The sequence below is a fragment of the Hemiscyllium ocellatum genome, chromosome 4 (assembly GCF_020745735.1).
Source record: "Hemiscyllium ocellatum isolate sHemOce1 chromosome 4, sHemOce1.pat.X.cur, whole genome shotgun sequence".
Lineage (NCBI taxonomy): Eukaryota > Metazoa > Chordata > Chondrichthyes > Orectolobiformes > Hemiscylliidae > Hemiscyllium > Hemiscyllium ocellatum.
Window position 1 is genome coordinate 55,974,528 of NC_083404.1, and position 23,614 is coordinate 55,998,141.

Genomic DNA, 23,614 nt, shown 5'->3' on the forward strand with positions numbered 1-23,614 from the left:
GTTTGTTATGAATGCTACGCTCATTCAGATACAGAAACTTCAGTTTTACCTTTTTGTTATCTTTGTAACATCTAGTCTTGATTAATATAAAACAAAGAACAATGGATGTTGGAAATTACAGGATAAACTCAACAGTTTTGGCAGCATCCATATCAAGAAAGCAGAGGTAACATTTAACAATGACACTTCTTCAGAATTAGACTAATCTAATCTTCATTGTTAGTGCATCCTATTCTTTTTATCCCCCCTCTATTCCTTCCTGCCATTCTTTGACCATCACTCCACATATTACAGTTCATGGCACTACTCTTTGAAAACAGCACATCTTCCCACATTTGATATCTTACCCCTTTTATTTAGTTTAAAACGCTCTCTACTTCCCCAGTGATCTGGTCTGCAAAAACACTGACAACCAGCTTACTTTAGGTGTTGACTATCCCAATGGCACAGCTGCCATTTTCTCCACCACTGGTGTCAGGGGCCAAGAACTAAAACCCACTTCTCCCACCCAAGTCTTTGATTTGCATATTCATCTCCTGGCATGTGTACCAACGTCCCTTGGATCTTGGCGCTTCCCAGGTCTTACTGTCCATCATGTATTGTTTGCCTTGTTGATCCTGCCCAAGTACATTGCCTCACGCTTATCTGGATTGAATTCCATCGGTGATTGATCAACTCATCTGACAACATGCCTATACCCTTCTGCAATTGAAGGTTATAATCCTCACTATTTACTACCCAACCAATTTGTGTATCATCCATGAACTTACTGATCAACTCTCGTATCTAAATTATTCCGATATAGAGGAACCTCAATTAACCGAATATCAAATATCTGAATATCAATTATCCGAATATTGGATTATCCTAAGGGAATCTCAAGGTCCCAATAGAAATATTATGTAAAAGAGCTGTTTCAACCCTGATCGTGTTTTTTGTTTACGGATACAATGATTAAAAACGAACTTGGCTTACTGAAATGCTGCTGAGAACAGTCATGGACAGTCGAGGCACAGTCTGTAAATGACTGACCTTCCACCCTCTCTATCTTCCCCCAACACTTTCCCTGGAGTTCTACATAGGGGTGAACCCTAACCACTTCCCTTCCCAGATAATCTCTCCAACATTTCCTGTACAGGGCAGAGGTGGAACCTGTCAAAGATAGTAGCAGTCTTACTGCTGGTATCCAGTCTAGCTGCCCCGGGGGTGGGGACGAGTCTGACAGGGTCGGGGGGCACGTCGGACAGGGCTGAGGGTGTGGATGGGGGTTGGATGGGGGGGGGGGGGGCGCAGTGGTTGGACAAGGTTGGAGGCGGACGGGGGTTAGGGTCTCACACGCAGTGTGCTGATGCCTAGTCTCCTGAACAGGGAGCAGATTTCACAGACAACTCAGAGCTCCAGAGGAAATCAATTAACCGACTAATCAATTATCTGAACGAAATAGTACCCGCCTATCTCATTGGATAATCGAAGTTCCTCTGTATACCACAAACAGCAAGGGTCCCAATAATAATCCCTGTGGAACTCCACTGGATACAGATTTTCTGTCTGAAAAACACTTCCCAACCATAATCACCTGCTTCTGACCACTTGGTCAATTTTGGATCCAATTAACCAAATTTTCTCACATCCTATGGGCCTGACTTTCACTATCAGCCTTGGAAACTCACTTAAGTAAAAATAGGTTACATCAAATGTATTGCTCTCATCTAGGGTGGATGAAAAATTTAATCAAATTGGTCAGACACAAATTCCCCAAGACCATGTTCTTTGTTCTTGGCTAATCCCTGCCTCTCCAGATGCAGATTAATTCTGTCCTTCAGAATAACTTCCAACAATTTCCCAGCAATAAGGTTAGACTGAATGGCCTGCAGTGTCCTGCTTTATCCCTTTCTCCCTTCTTGAGGTTTAATCCTGCTAGAGTATCCAGTTCAGCAGTTAAAGATTACTCTTGTTGATTGACTTTAATATATATGAAAATAAATATTGTATCAGTAGGGAAACAGATTATTGAATGTACGGTAATTCTGAAAACTGAAGGCAGAGGGCATCAGTGGTCAATGAGAATCCGTTTAGCAAAGCTTCACCAGCCCAACCTTTGATTCAAAACGATCATGGATTTTTCAACATTGTTTCCATTGCAAGATCATTATTTGCAACCAAAGTACTAAATACACTTTCAAATTTCAGTGGATATATGATTCAATGTAAGTTGATTACCCTCTTTTTACTTTCTTTTGTCCCTAAATATTTTCAGTCTTCCTTCAATGTGAGCAATGTGCTAGTTAAACCATACATATTCACTGTACAAATAACAGTTGCAAATACCAATTTTAGTGAGCCATTTATCTGGTCTACATTCATCAGCACTATAATCAACTAATCATTTAATATCTCAGTGTAATGAGACTTAGAAAACACAATACTTTGGATGTTTCAATAGGGGACCAGTACTTTTAATGCTATAAAAATAACCTTAAAACAACAAATGGAGAAGTGGTCTATTCTTTCACAAGCTATACACCTGCAATTTCTCAACGTAAACTCCACTGAGAACTGCTTCCTCACTTGAGGTACCAGATTGCAAAATCAACGCTTTAGATTATTCTTTACATTTTAGAATGATAAAAGGCTACAAAAGGAGGTCAGAGGTTGGGAATTCTGCAGCAGTAACTCACCTCCTGACTCACAAAGCCAACATGAGTCAGAAGTACAATGGATTACTCACCACATATATAGGTAAGTCTGATTCCAATAACTTTCAAGGAGTTCCAAGTCATCCAGGTTAATGTAGCCAACTTGATAGGCACCTCATTCAGTAACATCAATATTCATTTCCACCACTATTTACTAATTACAAGATGCACTGCAGCAACTCAGTGGGGCTTCTTCAGCAGCACTTTGCAAACTCTCAGACTCTTACCATCTAGAAGTTGGGGACAGCAAATTCCCAGGAAATCACATACCATCTTAACTTGGAACCATATTACTATTCCTTCAATGACATATCAAGATCCTGGAACTCATTTTCCAGTAGTACTTTGCTGTACCAGCACCCCAAAGTCTGCAACAGTTCAAAAAGGTAGTAGACTAGCATTTTCTCACGCACAATTAAGGGATGGTAAGAAACAATGGCCTTGCCAGTGACACACCCCTAGAAAGAAATAAAATGAAACAAAATTGGAAATTTTGGACAATATTTGTTCAATAAAGTCTAAGAAGATTAAGGACTGTTTACAAATGATAAGTTGTAGTTCTAAGAATCCATTAAGGGACTCTTAGAGCTTCAAACTTTCTATTTAAGGTTTAAAGATTGGGGCCAATAGGAACAAGAGAAAGCCATTTGAGCCTGCTCTGTTATACATAATCATGACTGAATCAATTCAAGACCATATTCGTGCTTTCACCCCATACCATTGATACTCTAGCCATCAGGACTATATCCAAATCCTTCTTGAAAACATTCAATGTTTTGGCCTCAACTGTTTTCTGTGTCAGAGAATTCCACAGGCTCACCACTCTCTGGTGAAGAAATGTTTTGCCATCTCAGTCCTAAATGGCCTACCCCATATTCTCAGACCACAACCCCTAGTTCTGGATTCCTCGCCACTGGGAATTTCCTTCCTACATTTACTCTTTCTAGTCCTGTTAAATTTCATAGGTTTCTATGAGATTCCCTTCTATTCTTCTAAAAACTCCTGTGAATATCATCCAGACTGATCCAGTCTTCCTTCATATGTCATTCCTACTCATCCCAGTAATCAGTATGGTAAATCTGCACTCCCTCAACAGCCAGAACATCTGTCCTCAGATAAGGACACCAAAACTGTACACAATACTCCAGATATAGTCTCATCAAAGCCCTGTACAACTGAAGCAAAGCATTCTTGCTTGTGTTCTCAAAGCCTGTCATTATGAAAGTCAACACATCATTTTCCCACTTCACCACCTGTGGCACCACATTGCTTTCAGCAACTAGTGGACAAAGACAGCCAAATCTTGTTACACTCCCAGCTCTCCCAATCTATCACTATTCAGATAATAACCTACTTACTGTTTTTGGTACCAAAGTGGATAACGTCTTATTATATCTACATTATACTTCACCTGCAATACATCTGCCAATTGCTCAACTTATCCAAATCACACTGAAGCATCTTTGCTCCAACATCACAATTTACCCTCCTACCCAGCTTTGCATCATCTGCAAACTTGGAGATATTACATTTTGTTCCCTTATCTAAATAATTAATATATATTATGAGTAGCTCGGATACAAACATTGATTCCTGCAGTATCCCATTGTCACTGTCTGTCACTCAGAAAATGACCTGTTTATTTCTACTTATAACAAATTAGCATATCAAGTTATGTGGGACCTTATCAAAAGCCTTTTAAATTTCCAAATTAACTACATCCATTTATTCCTTCTTATGAATGCTACCAGTTACATTCTTGAAAATTCCAATAGATTTGTCAAGCATGATTCCCCTTTCATAAGTCCATGCTGACTCTATCCAATCCTGTCACTGTTTTCCAAGTGCTCTGTTATTAAATTTTTATAATAGACTCTAGCATTTTCCCTACAATCAGTTCATGTACCAATAGTTCTTAAAACAGCTAGAGGACGTAAAATGCAACTTACCTTTTGTACTGTGACATCCAAAGTGCTAAATAGAAACTACAACACATGACAACCATGATATAATTTGCGACTATAAGTTAAGCAGAGACGTCTTTCAATAGTTCCAGTTTTGCTTCTAGTGAGAGAAGTCCACAACACAAAACTGACTATGATTTGCTTTTTATTGGCAATCGAGTAGCCAACACACCATGTGTTGTGGAACAAAATTTTCAAAAGGGCACAATAATGATTGTTCATTAAGGCTCCTGTCAATACAAATGGATGAGTCAATGGTGGATGTAATTTATTTTGAGTGTATCAGTTTTGATCCAAAGGGAGAATATTTTGTGAAGACTCTGGATGTAAAAGGATAATGTGTTGGAATTTCTCCAGGATACAAATTCACTACTTTGGGAAACAAATCAAAATACTTCATTGATAGTTTCAGCATACAATTTTTAGCTCAAACACAGTAAATAATAAATTTTCTTAAAACCCTGCATCAGTGGGCTACTCAGATCCATAATGAATGGGTATGTAAAGATGAAGTTAATTTAGTAATCTCATTACTGAAATGCAATTTCTCAGGAATCAAATGTTCTCCGATGCCTAGTGTGACGATACTACGGCTAAAAGAAGTGCATATTTTTCATGAATACAGGTTGAGGCAGAGGTACTGAGCAGTTTGTCCCAAGCCAATGAAGTAAACAGACTTGAGGCCTTGGGTTTTTTTTTAAAAGTTGGAACAATAAAGCAGTACGAAAAAGTTGGAACAATAAAGCAGTACGAAGGAGTGGATTCAAGCTCCCACAGAATCATGATTTTAGTTTAACTTTCAGTAGTTGCTAGGGTCTTGAAGCTAGATGCGGAAGCTATTATTCCCCTTTCTGCTACAGCTAAAAGCCTAGGTTCTCTTCCTGCTCCTATAATTGCACATAAGACAATCTATTTTACTGAATTTGCTTTTGTCAAAGGTGTATTAATGGGCTGTTACTACGTTGGAACAGATGTGGTTTAGAAGTTAAGTAATCTGTTATTCTGGTACGTTTTCCAAATAGAGTTATTTCAATTCTTCTTTCTTTTGTTTGCATTTTGCCCTATAGAGTAAGAATTAAGTGTGTGTTGCTTCAAAACTGCCAGTATGACCAATCAAGTTGCATCCAGAACACAACACCTTATACTTGCCTTTAAAAATATGAAAAGGTTGGGGTCTAAACTACCTCCTCGTCATATTTAAAGGGGTTTGGTCCAGTCCATAACATCTGTCAAAGTGACCTTTATCCATGAGTACAACAGTACTCAAACATCAAAAGTAATTAAGGTTTTCATCTCACATCCACAAAGATGTAGTTCCAGCAGACTAACTTCTTTCAACACTGAAGCTGATTTTCAATTGACAAATTGACCTCAGTCAACGTAGCTAAAATGTTTATACCACTATACACAACATTTATACCACTATAAATGCCAGAGGAAACATCACAGAAGCGCTTCACAGGAGGCTCCCAAGCACTGAGGATGTCACCTAGACAGGGGACGAAACGTCTGCAACACAAATTCCCAGCTCGGCGAACAGAACCACAACAATAGCTAAAACTATTACAAGATGCAAAACAACATTAATTTTCAGTTTATACACCTTTTCAGTTGCTTTTGTCACTGGTCAAACAGTTCTCTATTTTAAAAATTCCCAAAACAAAGTTGATTATATTTAGTGCAATATGTTTTACAACTGCAGATATGCAAGGTACACCTAGCATCTTTAAAGTGACTATCATGTGGTGGTAGTGAAGGTCGGGCGTGTGTTTGTATGTGGGGAAGTGGGTATTCCAAAATTCTGTTAACAGAAAGTGTAAATGAATGGAAATCCTGAGAATGTTCAAGCAATCTTAAGTGTTCATACAATCAGATAAAATTTATATAGAAAACAACACTGTTTTCTCTGGAAAACCATACTTCTAAAGAGGTGATTGCCTTGGTCAGGACAATGTTACTTTGCGAATGATTGAAACAGGGTTCAAAACATGTAGAGGTTTTCATTACAGTTACTAATTAGTCTGTGCTTAATAAAATTCCAAAGATAAGTTTTCATGTGACCAGATCAATCCACTTTCCTCATAATACAATCTTGATTAAAATGACTTTTGTCACAAAAGCACTTACACTAGACATTCCTGTTCATCATCGGCTTGGAAGTGATAGGTTCTGTTGTCTGTTGAAAGGAAGGAAGATAAACAAAGTAAAAAGTGACAAGGCCAGGTTAACAGGCATGAGGAAAATAGCCAAAAAGTAACCAGAAATAATTTTCCATAAATACTATGATCTATCTATGCAGAATTCCTAAAATTTAAGATTACTAGTTGTAAGAAAGATTTACTTAATTCTTTAAATGTAAAGTGCAGAGAATACAAATGTGTAATTTTGTTCCCTTCCTCAGGAGCAATGCATTTAGTATTACTGGCTTTTAAATCTTATTGAATAAATGCAGCCCTATTCCCACTCCCACTGTGTCATAATAATTCATAAACTGATCTATGTTTGAACTGGATAAAGTGCAGCCTATGTATATGCCAGTACAGTATCCATCTATGACCTGGAGTACATTCTTCCAAGCTGAGAAGACGACAATAATGAGTTGTAAGTATCATCCAAACACTACTGCTGATGTATTTCATCCACACTTATTTCAACCTTGTCGATGTCCACTAATATGGCCTCAGCTCTTCATAATGCTTACAAAATCAAATTTAATAAGTAGGCCATGATTAAATTTCAAGTCCTGCTTGTATGTTGCTCTATGTCAATGAGTAAAGGAGTTGAATATTTTAGATAAAGGACTGCAATTAAATAGTTTTGATTATCAGTGATTAAATTAGATTACTTACAGTGTGGAAACAGGCCCTTCAGCCCAACAAGTCCACACCGACCCTCCAAAGAGCAACCCACCCAGACCCATTCCCCTACAGTTACCCCTTCACCTAACACTACGGGCAATTTAGCATGGCCAATTCACCTAACCTACACATTTTTGGACTGTGGGAGGAAACCGGAGCACCCGGAGGAAACCCACGCAGACACGGAGAGAATGTGCAAACTCCACACAGACAGTTGCCTGAGGCGGGAATTGAACACGGGTCTCTGGCGCTGTGAGGCAGCAGTGCTAACCACTGTGCCACCATGATCTAACATCCTTTGTCAAATATCGGTCTTAAATTAAATAAAACCGGTGGTGATCTGATTTCAACTTAAGCCAAAATATTCAATTTCAGTTTTTCATAAACTATCTGTCACCAACGCATTGTTGGATGCTACTCTTATGTTCCCTGCTGTTTCCTTTCCTTGGTTCACAATTCTTGGTTCTCCAATCTTAAGTAGCATGTTGGTAGTGTCACTGGGTTAGTAATTCACAGACCAAGAATAATATCCTGAGACAGATTGAATGTGAATTCAAATTATTAGTCTGGTATCAAAAACTAGTGACAATGATGACATTAAGCCAACATTGTGTGTCACAAAAATCCATCTAGTTCAATAATATCCTGAGGAAAGATCTGGCCTACATGTGACACCAGATCAATTGTCATGTTGCCTAAACATCCTCTGAAAAGGACTAAAAAGCTTCTCAAATCATGAAAAATAAAAGACGGACAACAAGTTCAGACATTTTCAATGATGCCTACCTCACAAGAAAAAAATGAACAAAGCTCATGAGGAATATTGTCTGGTTAGGATCAAAGAAGTTATTTCAAGAATGGCAAAGTGTACCTGTTCTATAATTCAGAAGGATCTTCTCAACACAATTTGAGCTCTTGAATACCCCTTGTTTAAACCATATATTATTGTCATTATGTTACAATCCCTGCAATTGTATGTAATCCACCACTGGTTTCGATGCTTATTGTAGAGGATCAGTTAGCTCAGTTGAATGGATGGGTAGTTTGTGAAGCAGAATAATGCCATCAATTCCTACTCAGGGTGAGGTTTCTATGACGGTTCCGACTTCTCAACTTCTCTCCTCACATGATGCGTAGTGACACTCAGGTTAAACCACAATCAGTTGTAGAAGCATCTGCTACACACACTCATGAGTCAAGAATGTGGTGCTGGAAACGCATAGCAGATCAGGCAGCATCCAAGGAGCAGGAGAATCAATCTTCCAGGCATAAGCCCATCATCAGGATTCCTGATGAAGGGTTTATGCCCAAAACGTCGATTCTCCTGTTCTTTGGATGCTGCCTGACCTGCTGCGCTTTTCCAGCACCACACTCGTGACTCTGATCTACAGCAACTGCAGTCCTCATTTCCTCCTACACAATCATGATCCTACACAAATTATTTTCAACTGTGAATTCACCATTCTTGAAATAAAAATTAAATCTGATAAACTGTATTACCACTTAAAGGATAATTATTATCAATATCCCTGATTAATAATGAAATTATGATAATCTTAAACAGATTTTAGAATGATAATATGTTGTTTGTTGGATTTCAAAGAATAACAATACAAATAGGAATAGGGCATCATAATTGGGAAATGTTTTGAAAGTTATTTAGGTCTAGCTCCACAACAACAGATTTTTACATAGAAAATTGATGATGGGTTAATAACTGTTTCTCTGCTAATGCTAATGTAAATTCTTCATTTACATTTACCTTCAAATTAGTAACTCAACATTTTTGTTCAAATAAAATTAAAAATATAAACAAAAGTATTGAAAATTCCAAAGAACACATGTTAAACAAAGGACTAGCAATATCATCCATTGTAATTATTTTCCTTCTGTAAAAGAATCTGAATGGTGAGACTTGCTCTTTAGTTAAAAGCTAAGTACTACTTGCAATACCAAAGGACTGTAAATGTTGACACAATACTTAGACTATACAAGTGATTTATATACATATCTTAGGAAAATATATTTCCGGATACTTGCAAAGTTTAAACATTGAGGGAATTTCGAATCATCAATTTATTTTACAACTACAAAATCCAAGCTAATAACAGTACAGAAACATACGTGATATCAAGTCAAAACATTTCTTCTCATCAGCAGCGGGTTTCACCTGGCAAGTGAGGAGATTCAGTCTTGCTGGTTGTCTGTTGGTCTAAAATTACAAAATAAATATGAAAATGTACTTGAGAAGGAAATAACCAAAGGTGAAAAGTATCTTCAGAGCTCAGTATTTATTTGCCTCTTTTGTTTGCAGACAACTTTATAGTTGAAATGTTCTCCGAGCAACAGCTGAATATCAATAATTTCTGTCTTAATTAGGAGATATTCTTGGCTAATAGTAATTTTCTAAATTTTCCACTACATTGTAAAACTTACAATTTAGAAGTTTTTTTTCAAGTGAAGCAATTATAGAATGTTGGACCTTATCAGACCAATCAAATTTAGCTATCAAAAGTTAGCATACGCTTTCTTCAGCTTCAGGAGTGAAGTAATGGAACTAAGCTGTGGATGAAATATTTCAATGGCAAAGTCCTGGATTCCTAATGCAGCTTCTAAAGTTTAATCCTTCAAAGTGAGAGAGCAGAAGCAGAAAATTTATAAGCAAAAGCATTATTTGGATCATTCAAACAAGATTTCAAACTTTATTGGAAACATGAGACCAATGACATACGACAAACTTTCTAGTACATGGGTCCCTGATTTACAAATGCTCGTACATATGAACATGATCCCATACAGGGTCGCATTAATACTGATTTTAAATATCTGATATATGAATGTTTACTTGTACTTACGAACAACTTGCAACCTGGGGACCACCTGTACTGTTCTTGTGGTTAATGATTGTAATGTAGTGGTAATATCTTTACAAAGTGAGTTTTGTTTTTGGGAGGAGCAGAACAGCACTTATTTGTTGTTGCCACAATGTCATATGTAAGGTACAAGAAATTCAGCTAATACAGTTTGAAATTAACCAATAACAAAACTTGACAAAAACTTTTCACAAAACTTAATTATATTAATCCTCTAAAAACATTGTTTAAACATATATAAAAAAAAGCATACACTCTATAAACTGTGGAAATTAAAATATAGAATATTTTGGACAGAAATGTTTATTCACTTTTATGTGTTACATCCTTAAAATAGTCATCTTGCTTTGCTCAGATTATCATTACAGGAAGGCAGCAAATATGTTAATCAAGCATACACATCAAAACAATTATGCAAAGCTGCACTTTTAACATATCACTTAGAAATCCATTTTCTCAAAAAGGAAGGCATGTCTTTGTCTGTAGGTCAAGGAAAATGCAAAGCAAGTTTGTGTCCAGGTCACCAACCTAGAACCAGCAAGCAATCTTTCCCCGCCTTTGGGGTCTTATACAGGTAAGGGACATGTTTGCTTTCAGTTAGGTTTCCAGGATGCAGAAACAGGGGCAGATTGGTCAGAATAAAAGGTCTGCCTCAGCCATTAGATATTGCACATGAATCATCCTACCTATTTTTTCAAAGAGTTGTCAAGGGATCTTCAGATAAGAGAAAACCAGTTCTGAAGCTTCTCTTTGTTGTTCCCCATTTGTATAGGTAAAGTCACCACAGTCTTACCAGATCATAAGAAGAGAGAGAAAGAGAAAGCTGATAATGAGTTTAACCTGAGGGTAACCAGGCCTCAGGTGAGGGGACGGGTTGAGACGCAGAATGCTTCATGGTAACCTCAGCTGATACAGGGATTGAAAGCATGCTGTTGGCATCATTCTGCATCACAAGCCATCCATCCAGCCAACTGAGCTAAACTAACCCCTTCCACCGCTTGTAAAACCTTGTGCAAACAGCTCTAGCATAAAATCAGTTGAAAACTTTGAAGGATCCATTGCTTTGTCCCTTCATTTTGATGGCTTAAAGCACCACTTCTCTCCTCCTGTACATGTATGGGGTACTGTGCAAGTGACCGAGGTGTCATGAAGGCTGTAATAGAGTAGAATAGCCACTTTGAGCAGCCTAATTCCACATGTGACTCTGAATAAAATAACCTCTCAAAACTCCCAATGTGACCATGATGGGAGGCTACCAAATGAACAATGTCTTGAGTACTCCTGATTTTACACAATCCCATAATTCTGCTTCATAATATGGACAAAGCCACCTAATGTCAGGTCACCTATATCATATGTGCAGGCTGAGGTCATCTTTCCTGTAACATCTGCACGTTGCAAGCCATCTTGGCACAGAATCCAGGCTTAAAACGACTACTGGGATATCTGACCATAGATTGAAACAAGTTAAAGAGACCCTTGTGGAATCAGTGAAACTGCATCAAAATTAACACATTATCTAAAGATTCAAAAACCAGACAACAAAGCATTAAAACATTTGCATCTCCTGTTTAATTCATGCTTATTTAATAATAATAATTTCACACATTGGGAGATGAAGGGCTTGCCTGAAACCTATCCAGCTTTGAAAGACAATGTGTCTGGACTCAGGAATCTGCAAACGAAAACTATTCCAACTGCTGACTTTGAGGAGTAGAAGAGAAAAATGTGCATGGATTGATAACTTGATCCTTGAGATCCACTTCATGTTCTTGATCCTATTTCCACTGAATTGCTGATCACCCAGCTTTCCCTTGATCCCTATGGTAGCTGATGAAATATTCAATTTCAAGATTCCTGGCTATACAGGTTAGGCAAAACTCTTTTGTCATGTTTCATTAGGACATGGTTGGCTTGCTGATGGGCTTCCTTTTTTTTATACCTGCAGCGAAGGATATTTAATGGCTGTCATCAAACAGTGACCCTCACAACAAACTACTCCATATTAGCATATCAGTCCTCTAGCAAACAGACCACAGGTGCAGTTGGTTTTTAACCCTTCTTTTGGATATTTCTACAAGAATAAAGCACAAACATACCTTTTGACACATATCCATAGTTTGGAGTATAACTTATGGCAGAAGATTTCCTGATGAGAGGAACTAATTAATGGGCTCATATTTCTGCCTTAGCAAGTTTCCTTCTCTTTGAAGCTCCCTGGCCTAACTACAAGGAGCAACATTCCAGGGGTTCACACAGGGAACCTTTCATCAGTTAGAGAATTCAGGACTAGAAAATTATATTTTCAGCAAGGCTTGGCCTGTAGTCTTCATTTTTAAAAAAGCAAATTGTCTTGTCCAAAAAGCTCAATGTGATGCTAAAGTAATTCAGGGGTCTGATTCATCACAGAAATAGTGATACTCTACTTGGCAGTGATGAGAATCCTCAGTGTAAATAATTGGTGATCTATTGGAGTTCCCTAAGCTTTGAACAGAGGAATCTTTGCAATATCTGCCTTCATGGCTGCTGTCTTTGTTTCAAAGGGATCTGTTGTGGCCTCTTATGAGATTGCTTTTGAATATTCAAACAAGGGTAGCCTGTGTCGCTGGGCTCTGTTCCTCAGATACTCCCTCTGTCAAAGGATGATGAGCGTGTTGTGATGAATTTGGCATATCCCTGAACAATATTCTTGCTGCCCTGAAGAAAGATTCCTTCAGGGTGCAGGCACCTGGTCCAAGCTCATCATGTATTCCATAGATGTCACTGCTTAGGTTCTTAACTGATGGGTGCAGATTACATAAAGTGCTGTGCATTTTGATCAGGTCAGCATGCTACTCTTGCATGCGTTCCAGCTGTGGCTATATACGACTCGAAATGAGTTTTGCCACCTTCTCTTCGGGAACTAGTTTGCTTCAAGGCCTGAAAAATGGCCATGCTCCAGTTATCATTTCCAAATGCATCTTTCACTTACTATGCAAATATAAAAACAATAAGCAGGGCTATGCATCCCACACCATTTATCAAAAACATACTTGATCTGACTGTAAACTCAAAGCCACATTTCTGCTAATTGATAACCTTTCCCCCCTTGGTTACCAATGATCTATCCACCTGTTTTAAACATTAAAAATCAGATAATGTCCAAGGAGCCTGGTTGACTGATCCCATGCTCAGAGGACAGCCAGCCCTTTAGGTAGCAAGGACCTTACCCCACGGTCGCTCTTCCTATCCCTTAATAAGCTTGTGCATCTCACACCATTCAGTGGCTATTTTGTCCTTCTTATCTTGATTCAGAACTGGAAACTCCAGTCCATGGTTTCTTGCTGGCTCTCATGCATCAAAAAGGGACTCCACTCTACAAATCAATCTGAAAAACACAGAATGAATTTCCTTTGCTCCAACCCAGTAGTAGCAAATGCAATCTGCTTCAATTCTGCTACTGTGAAATATCTCCATAAGCTTAGTGTGCCTTCTCTATAAATAAAAGTTAAAAAAGAACTTGACATATTATATACCTAAACAGCGAATTACATATCAAGAGATATTTAAGAAAAGGGTCATGTGCATACTGAAAGGAAATTGGAAATTAAAAAAAGCTAATGGATAGCAGGGGAAGACAGTGAATAAATACTGCAAAAATACACCGTGAAAAGATACCAAATTTCAGAGTACTCATGCTAATGATGCTTTGCCAGCAACATAATCTAATATCGTGGAGGTAATATTTGCTCCAAAAACATTATGATGGCAACATAACATCAAACGTTGCCATCAGTTAACAACAGTTTCCTAACTTAATGGCTGACATATAATTAATGATCCTCAATTGTGAACAATTCCACCCTCACCATTCCGCCCCCCCCTCAAAAAAAAGACCCTCATAAAGTAGATTACAATCTAACCAAGACAGAAAGACAGGAACTAAATTCACAGAACTTTTAATGTACTGGCAAGTAGAAAAAATCCTTGAAATGTTCATGCTTTTATTATACCTTAAATTTTGAGTGAATATATTTCCATTTCCAACTTAGATGCAATGGCATCACAAAAACATAATACTATGCTAGAACTTGGACTGACTCTTTATTTTCACTTATTATATTCAGTAAAATGGAAGTCCAGTAAAATTGAGTAGAGAAAATTTAAAAATTTTTTTAAAAATGAATTATTTGTTAAAATACACAAACAACTTCACTCACCAACAATCCCTGGTCCTAATTTCCTCGCAAGGAGGTGTGACCAGAGCCTGCAGCTCTCCTAAGATACATTGATGAGATTCAAAACCAATTGCTATTGATATTTTAGCCATATCACTTCCACAAATGGTGCCCAAACAAATTTTTATCCCTTAGTGTTCATTCAACTGTCCAATTATATGGCACCGGGAAATCATTTAATTTTGGTTTTGCAAGATAGTTCTATAAATAACTTCAAGCAAGGAACTTTCTATTTTCATTTCAGTCTAGTAGTTCAACTACAAACCTCCGATACAGTCTAGGCTGCCTAAACCTTTGAGTTTGACACAATTGCATATATGGCAGGTTAAAATAGCCGTGATTTCCTGCCCAATTCTTCAGATTGTCGAACCTCCCTCTTTGTTTCCAGCACCGAGTGGCTCCACTTCCATCTTGCCTTTATATACCACCTCTAATGTAGTAAAATTTCCTTAAGTCCTTCACTGGTGTGCTATCATGCAAAATCAAGTTACATAAGAGATTAGGACTGATGACCAAATTTTAATGCAGCAATTTTAAAGAACATTTCAAAAATTCAGAGATTGAGAGATGTGAAAGTTTACAAAGGAAATTTTAGTACTTTGAGCCATGACAGTTGAAGGAACAGTTTCTAATGGTGAAGCTGTGAAAATTGGTGGTGTACAAACTGGGATACGGAGGAGGCCAGAATTGGAGGTGAGCAGAGATCTTGGATTGATGTAGGGCTACAAGAGACCACAAGACCATAACGTGTAGGAGCTAAGGTAGGCTATGCAGCCCATCGAGTCTGCTTCACCATTTAATGAGATGATTGCTGATCTGATGATTCTCAATTTCACTTTCCTGCCTTTTCCCGATAACCCTTGATTCATTTACGAAATAAACTGCAGCCTATCTCAGTCTTAAATATACTTAACCAGCCTCTACAGCCTTCTGCAGTAAAGAATTCCACCGATTCACAATCCTGCGAGAAGAAATTCCACCTCAGCTATACCTTAAATGGGTGACCCCTTATTCTGAGCTTATGTCATCATGTCCTATCCTCTTCTTACAAGAGGAAACAACCTTTTCAAGCCCCCTTATGTTCCAATATGGTCACATCTCAATCTTCGATTTTCCAGTGAGTCCAGGTCAAACCTACTCAATGTCTCCTGATAAGATAGTTGCTCTATAACCAGGATTAGCCGAGTGAACGTTTTCTGAACTGCTTCCAAGCCAGTATCCCCTTGGATAAGGGGACCAAAAGTGTTCATAGTATTCCAGCTGTGATCTGACTAGTGCCTTCCATAGTTTTAGCAAGACTACTTTTACAATAAACAAAACAAATTACTGGAGAAATTGAGCAGATTTGGCAGAATCTGTACAGAAAAACAGAATTAATGCTTCTAGTCCAGTCACCTTTCTTCTCCTATTATGTGAGGTTATGCAATTTAGCTAGACAAATAGAAGAACCGAATGTTACTTAAAAAGAAAAAGACTTGAGAAAGTTTAATATGACCAGCCTATCCCCCATAATGAAAACAGATATGTTGAGGAAGGGAAATGAGGAGTTTGAGATGGACCAGGTGAAGATGAAAACACGGTGGAAATTGGATGAGAAATTGATAAATTTATTCCAAATGAGAGACTGAAGCAGCACCAATTGGCTAACGTGGTGCTACCATTTAAGAAAGGGGATAAGGAAAAGCCAGGGAAAAATAGAGCGGTGAGCTTCACATTGGTGGTGGGCAGGTTATTAGAAGGAATCCTGAGGGACAGGATTCACATGATTTGGAAAGGCAAGGACTGATTAGGGATAATCAGCATGATTTGTTGGTGGGATATCATGTATCACTAACTTGATTAAGTTATCTGAAGAAGTAACAAAGAAAATTGTTGAGAGCAGAGCTGGGGATGAGATCTATACAAACCTAAGTAAGGCATTCAAAAGGTTCCTCATGGTTAGAATATGTGGAATAGAGGGAGAACTAGTCATTTGGATACAGAACTGGCTCAAAGATAGAATACAGAGGGTAGTGGTGGAGGGTTGCCTTTCAGACTAGAAGCCCGTGACCAGTTGAGTGCCACAAAGATCGGTGCTGTGTCCACTGCTTTTAATCGCTTATATAAATGATTTGCAGGTAAACGTAGGAGGTATAGTTAGTTAAGTTTGCAGATTACACCAAAATTGAAGGTGTAGTGGACATCAAAGAAAGTTATCTCGGAGTACAACTGGATCTTGATCAGATGGGCCAATGAGCTGGAGTGGCAGATAACGCTTCAGACTGGGAGGCCTGTGACCAGCGGTGTGCCATAAGGATAGGTGTTGGGTCCACTGATTTTCATATTTTATATAACTGATTTGGATGTGAACATAGGAGGTATTGTTAGTAAGTTTGCAGATGACACCAAAGAAGGTTACCTCAGAGTGCAATGGGACCTTGATCAGATGGGCCAATTGGGCCGAGTAGTGGCTGATAGAGTGAGGTGCTGCATTTTGGAAAGGCAAATCAGGGCAGGACTTACACATTTAACGGTAATGTCCTGGGGAGTGTTGCTGAACAAAGAGACCTTGGAGTGCAGGTTCATAGTTCCTTGAAAGTGGAGTCTCAGGTAGCTAGGACAGCGAAAGCGGCATTTGGTATGCTTGCCTTTACTGGTCACAGCATTGAATACAGGAGCTGGGACGTCATGTTGCAGCTGTACAGGACATTGGTTATGAATATTGTATACAATTACAGCAGTGGAAAGGACGATGGATGAAGACTCGCCATCTGAGGTAGTTTGGACTGAGCTTAGAAATAGGAAAGGTGAGGTCACTCTATTAGGAGTTTTCTACAGGCCTCCTAATAGTCCTAGAGACGTAGAAGAAAAGATTGCGAGGATGATTCAGGAGAAGAGTGAAAGTAATAGGGTGGTTGTTATGGGGGACTTTAACTTTCCAGATATTGACTGGGAAAGCTATAGCTCGAGTACGTTAGATGGGTCGGTGTTTGTCCAATGTGTGCAGGAGGGTTTCCTGACACAATATGTAGACAGGCCAACAAAAGGTGAGGCCATACTGGATTTTGTTCTGGGTAACGAACCAGGCCAGGTGTTAGAATTGGAGGTAGGTGAGCACGTTGGGAACAGTGATCACAATTCGGTGACTTTTACTCTAGTGATGGAGGGGGATAAGTGTGCACTGCAGGGCAAGAGTTATAGCTGGGGGCAGGGAAATTATGATGCGGTGAGGCATGACTTAGGATGCGTGGCTTGGAAAAGTTGGCTTCAAGGGAAGGGTGCAATCGATATGTGGAGCTTGTTCAAGGAACAACTACTGAGTGTCCTTGATAAGTATGTACCTGTCAGGCAGGGAGGAAAGAGTCGTGTGAGGGAGCGTTGGTTTAATAAGGAATTGGAATCCCTTGTTAAAGGGAAGAGGGCGGCCTATGTAAAGATGAGGCGTGAAGGTTCAATTGGGGCGATTGAGAGTTATAAGGTAGCTAGGATGGATCTAAAGAGAGAGCTAAGAGCAGCAAGGAAGGGATATGAAAAGTCCTTGGTTGATAGGATTAGGGAAAACCCAAAGGCTTTCTATAGGTATGTCAGGAATAAAAGGATGACTAGGGTAGGAATAGGGTAGGAAGTTGCGTGTGGAGGCTGAAGAAATTGGGGAGACACTGAATGAATACTTTTCGTCAGTATTCACTCAGGAACAGGACATTGTTGCCTATGTGAATATTGAGTCACAATTAATTAGAATGGATGGTTTTGAGGTATGTAGGGAAGAGGTGTTGGAAATTCTGGAAAGGGTGAATGTAGGGTGATGGCATTTATCCTAGGATTCTCTGGGAAGCAAGGGAGGAGATTGCAGAGCCATTGGCCTTGATTTATTATGTCCTCAATGTCTACAGGAATAGTGCCAGAAGACTGGAGGATAGCAAATGTGGTTCCCTTGTTCAAGAAGGGGAGTAGGGATAACCTGAGTAAAGAGGCCGGTGAGTCTTACCTCTGTTGTGGGCAAAGTTTTAGAGAGAATTGTAAGGGATAGGATTTATGAATATCTGGATAGGAATAATATGATCAAGGATAGTCAGCAACGTTTTATGAAGGGCCGGTCGTGCCTCACAAACCTTATTGAATTCTTTGAGAAGGTGACTAAGGAGATGGACGAGGGTAAAGTGGTAGATGTGGTGTATATGGATTTTAGTAAGACGTTTGATTAGGTTCCCCATGGTAGGCTACTGCAAAAAATACGGAGGTATGGCATTGAGGGGGAGTTGGAGGTTTGGATTAGGAATTGGCTGGCTGGAAGAAGACAGAGGGTAGTAGTTGATGGTAAAGGATCATCTTGGAGTGCAGTTACCAGCTGTGTTCCGCAAGGATCTGTTTTGGAACCATTGCTGTTTGTCATTTTTATAAATGACCTGGAGTAGGGGCTAGAAGGTTCGGTGAGCAAGTTTGCAGATGATACGAAAGTCGGTGGAGTTGTTGACAGTGAGGAAGAATGTGGCAGGTTACAGCGGGATATGGATAAGCTGCAGAGCTGGGCAGAAAGGTGGCAAATGGAGTTCAATGTCGCTAAGTGTGAAGTGATTCACTTTGGTAAGAGTAACAAGAAGATGGAGTACTGGGCTAATGGTCGGACACTTGGTAGTGTGGATGAGCAGAGGGATCTTGGTGTCCATGTACACAGATCTCTGAAAGTTGCCATCCAGGTAAATAGTGCTGTGAATAAGACATATGGTGTACTGGCTTTTGTTGGTAGAGGAATTGAGTTCCGGAGTCCTGAGGTCATGTTGCAGTTGTATAAGACTCTGGTGCGGCCGCATCTGGAGTATTGTGTGCAGTTTTGGTCGCCATACTATAGGAAGGATGTGGAGGCACTGGAACGGGTGCAGAGGAGGTTTACCAGGATCTTGCCTGGTATGGTAGGAAGATCGTATGAGGAAAGGCTGAGGCACTTGGGGCTGTTTTCATTGGAGAAAAGAAGGTTTAGGGGTGACTTGATAAAGGTGTACAAGATGATTAGGGTTTTAGATAGGATTGACCATGAGAACCTTTTTCCATGTATGGAGTCAGATATTACGAGGGGGCATAGCTTTAAATTAAGGGGTGGTAGGTATAGGACAGATGTTAGGGATAGATTCTTTACTCAGCGAGTCGTGAGTTCATGGAATGCCCTGCCAGTAACAGTGGTGGACTCTCCCTCTTTATGGGCATTTAAACGGGCATTGGATAGGCATATGGAGGAAAGTGGGCTATGTAGGTTAGGTGGGCTTGGATTAGCGCAACATCAAGGGCCGAAGGGCCTGTACTGCGCTGTATTTTTCTATGTTCTACAATTCTGATCCCCCTTCCAAAGGAAGGATGTTGTGAAATTTGAAAGGGTTCAGAAAAGATTTACAAGGATGTTGCCAGGAATGGAAGGTTTGAATTATAAGGAGAGGCTGAATAGGCTGGGGCTGTTTTCCATAGAGCGCCAGAGGCTTATAGAGGTTTATAAAGTCACGAGGGGCATAAATATGGTAAATAGCAAGGTGTTTTCCTTGGGGTGGTGGAGTCCAGAACTAGAAGGCATAGATTTTGGGTGAGAGGGGAAAGATTGAAAAGGGAGCTAACGGGCAATGTTTTCACACAGAGGGTGGTATATATATATAGATTGAGCTGCCAGAGGAAGTGTTGGATGCTGGTACAATTACAAAATTTAAAAAGCATCTGAATGGATATATGAATAGGAAGGATTTAGAGAGATATGGGTCACGTGCTGGCAAATGGGATTAGATTAGTTTAGGATATCTAGTCAGGATGGACAAAGTTGGGCTGAAGGGTCTGTTTCCATGTCATACATCTTTATGACTCAGTAATGTCACTGATGTATGGGAGTGTATGTTTGGGAAGGGAACTCTGTAAGGAATGTTCTATATATGCCACAAAGAGACAGGCATAAATGGGGTACCATGCAGGTAGCAGTGGCCACATCTCTGATCTGAAGAAAGTGAGAGGAATTAAAGGATGAGTTCAAAGGGAGAATGAGCTTAGATTAGTGAAGGTCCATAGGAATGGTTGAGGCCTTTTTTCCAGGAAGGAGCAGATAGCCCCGAGACCATTCTGATAAGGATGCCTAGCAAAGGCAGAATCAGGCTGTATGGGGTCGGGGGACTATAAGCTGGGAAGTTGTAGAGGAGAGATATCTAGATGAGATGTGATTAGTGACAGATGTGAATACAACAGCTGATATTCAATGGTCAGGTCATGTGCAAGGGGAGACAGGAGGTGATGCTTAAGAGATGGTGATCAGCCTCCTTAATGCCAGCCTACAACAGCACCACCCTTGGTGGCAGGCTTGATTACAAAGTCAAAGTTGGAATGTGAGAGCAAGAGTACAGTCAATTCAAGGGAGATAGGTTACAATGACAGAGGGGAGTAGAGAAATTAAAGCAGTCATTGTCACATTAATGATTTTCAATAATCAGGTCAACTACAGGTAAAAAGCAAGGAGAGGCTTGCAGGTGGAAAGTGAGTGTTGACAGGCATGTGAAAGGCTTTGTGGGACAGGGAGAGGACTGTTATCCAAAGAAATGGACACAGAGGCAACAGAAGTTTGACATCATGTCATGCGGTGGGAGTGCAGACAGATGATACAAATCCTTCGCTAAGTACAAACATTCAGCCTCAGAGAATGGAAGGTCAGAAGAGATAGTAAATAACTAACAAGAAGTGGGGGTTAGGAGAATTGGCAACATTTTTTTGAAAACACCAATCAACTCTAAATTAAATTTCATAGAATGTTAGACAGGTCATAGGATCAATTGCTGTTTGTTTAAACCAATGCAGTTTTCTGGTTGTGCTGTAACTTCAGTAAATTCAACAAGAAATAGTCTTCAACTTATTTTTAGATAATTCAACAAGCGTGTTTTTGGCATTTCAATGGCCTCCTGTTATGGGAAAAGTTTGAGTCTTCTTGGCATTAATCTGATACTCAGATAAGATGATGATTTGCTACACCTTTAAAACGTTGTATGATGCATTCATTCTGTGTATACTACAATCAAAAAAATCAAAATCATTAACTTTTGAAGAGTGTAATTCATTTCTGCAATAGGATTCATTTGTTTTAAGTAATTTCATTATTTATTTTGCATCACCCCATTGAGTGCTTATTAGTTTATCTTACAGGCAGTACTTCCTCTTACTCGGCTTCCTGGCTTTGCTTCATTAGTGCTGAAAATGTATTGCTGGAAAAGCGCAGCAGGTCAGGCAGCATCCAAGGAACAGGAGAACTGACATATCGGGCATGAGTCCTTCTTCAGGAAGAAGAGCTCATGTCCGAAACGTCGACTCTCCTGCTCCTTGGATGCTGCCTGACCTGCTGCGCTTTTCCAACAATACATTTTCAGCTCTGATCTCCAGCATCTGCAGTCCTCACTTTCTCCTTTGCTTCATTGGTGTTGTTCTGAATGACATTTCCTTGTAATGCTGAATTGACCCTGAACTGATGCAATGTTTGCTGGAATCCTTCTGAACTTTGGACAGAAAATACTGAGAGTATCACTGGAAGTGATATTTGATGCACCAGGGTTATAAAAGGACCATGAGATGAATGTGGTTGGGCTCATTTGTGGACTCTAAATCAAGCAATCCCGACCTGGCTGGGATGCTGACATTTCACTTAGCTCACTGTAAGGAATTGGAGACTAATCCTATGAAAGTACACCTGAGGATAAGCCTCCTTTACTTGGCATCCAGTACATTTCACCAAACTACCACAGTCCAATCAAAAATATCAACCACAGTAAATGAATACCACATGCATAACAAACACGGTTGAGTTTCAAATTTACAATATTCAAAGTGTAAAAATTTGGATCTCTCAAACTACTGTCCTTGCAAGTATGTAAAGTGTGGGCTAGATTGGTACATTAAACACATCGCAATAGGAGTGAAGGAGCATTGGAGTACTGGAGTAGCCACCAGGTATAAACTATAGGACTGACCAAGGTGCACAAGAAGTATGACAGCTTTTACACACAGTTAGCTCTGGTTTTATTAGCTCTGTGATGCAATCATTGGAACATTCCTTGGGAATATGGTATAAGTAACAGGAACAAGATTCAGCCATATGGCCCCTCAAGCCTCCTCTGCCATTCAATACAGTCATGTCAACTTCTGGCTTCATTGTCACTTTCTTGCCTATACCCAGAGTCCTTGAGAGACCAAAAATCTGTCTATGTCAGCCTTAAATATATCTAATGTAGAAACATCCACAACCAACTTAATTAGAATTCCAAACACTCACACCCCTTGATTGAAGAAGTTTCTCCCCATCTCAAGTTAAAATCATCTATCCCTTATCCTGAGTCTGTGTTCATGCATTCAAGATTCTCCATCAGGGAAATCAACCTCCTTTTAGCATCAATAGCCTGATGGCTCAGTGGTGCATTGCTGCCTCACAGCGCTAGGGATCTTGGTTTATTTTCACCCTCAGAGTTGTATGTTCTCAATCATCTGTCAAGAACCTTCAGAATTTTATATTTCCCAAGTCTTGGTGCACACCCCAGTCCCACTGAAACAAATACCCAGCACGTTCAGGTGGTCGGTCTTGATGGTGAAGGGGATCTAGGATTGGTCAGCCCAATTCCCAAAGAGCATGGTCTCGCTCTTGCCTCGGTTTACCTTGGCCCCCGAGGCCCGCTCAAATTGGTCACAGATGCACATGAGTCTGTGCACGGACAGCGGATCCGAGCAGAAAACGGCGACATCATCAATGTACAGGGAGGCCTTAACTTGTAGGCCCCTACTGCCAGAAATACTCACTCCTCTCAGGCTTCCTGATAGACTCGGCAAATGGCTCGATGCAGCGCACACACAAGGCAGGAGAGAGAGAGCAGCCTGTCTAACTCCAGATCTGACAGGGAAGCTATCTGATTCCCACCCATTGATTGGGACTGCACTGACAATGTTGGTGTAGAGCAGTCTGATCCAATTACAGATTCCCTCCCCAAAGCCCATTTTGGAGAGAACATTCCACATATTAATGCTGTATCC

The 23,614-nt window shown here is 39.7% G+C and overlaps 1 protein-coding gene across 5 annotated transcripts in view; it reads right to left on the reverse strand.

Annotated features, from left to right (window-relative positions):
* LOC132813685 (arf-GAP with SH3 domain, ANK repeat and PH domain-containing protein 1-like) overlaps positions 1-23,614 on the reverse strand; it is a 341,801-nt gene that overhangs the window by 87,634 nt on the left and 230,553 nt on the right. For all 5 annotated transcript variants that reach the window (XM_060823243.1, XM_060823230.1, XM_060823238.1 and 2 more), the window contains 2 exons: positions 9,643-9,730; positions 6,788-6,836 (listed from right to left, as the gene is read on the reverse strand). In XM_060823243.1, coding sequence (XP_060679226.1) covers positions 6,788-6,836; positions 9,643-9,730 — 137 coding nt within the window. The remainder of the gene's footprint in view (positions 1-6,787; positions 6,837-9,642; positions 9,731-23,614) is intronic.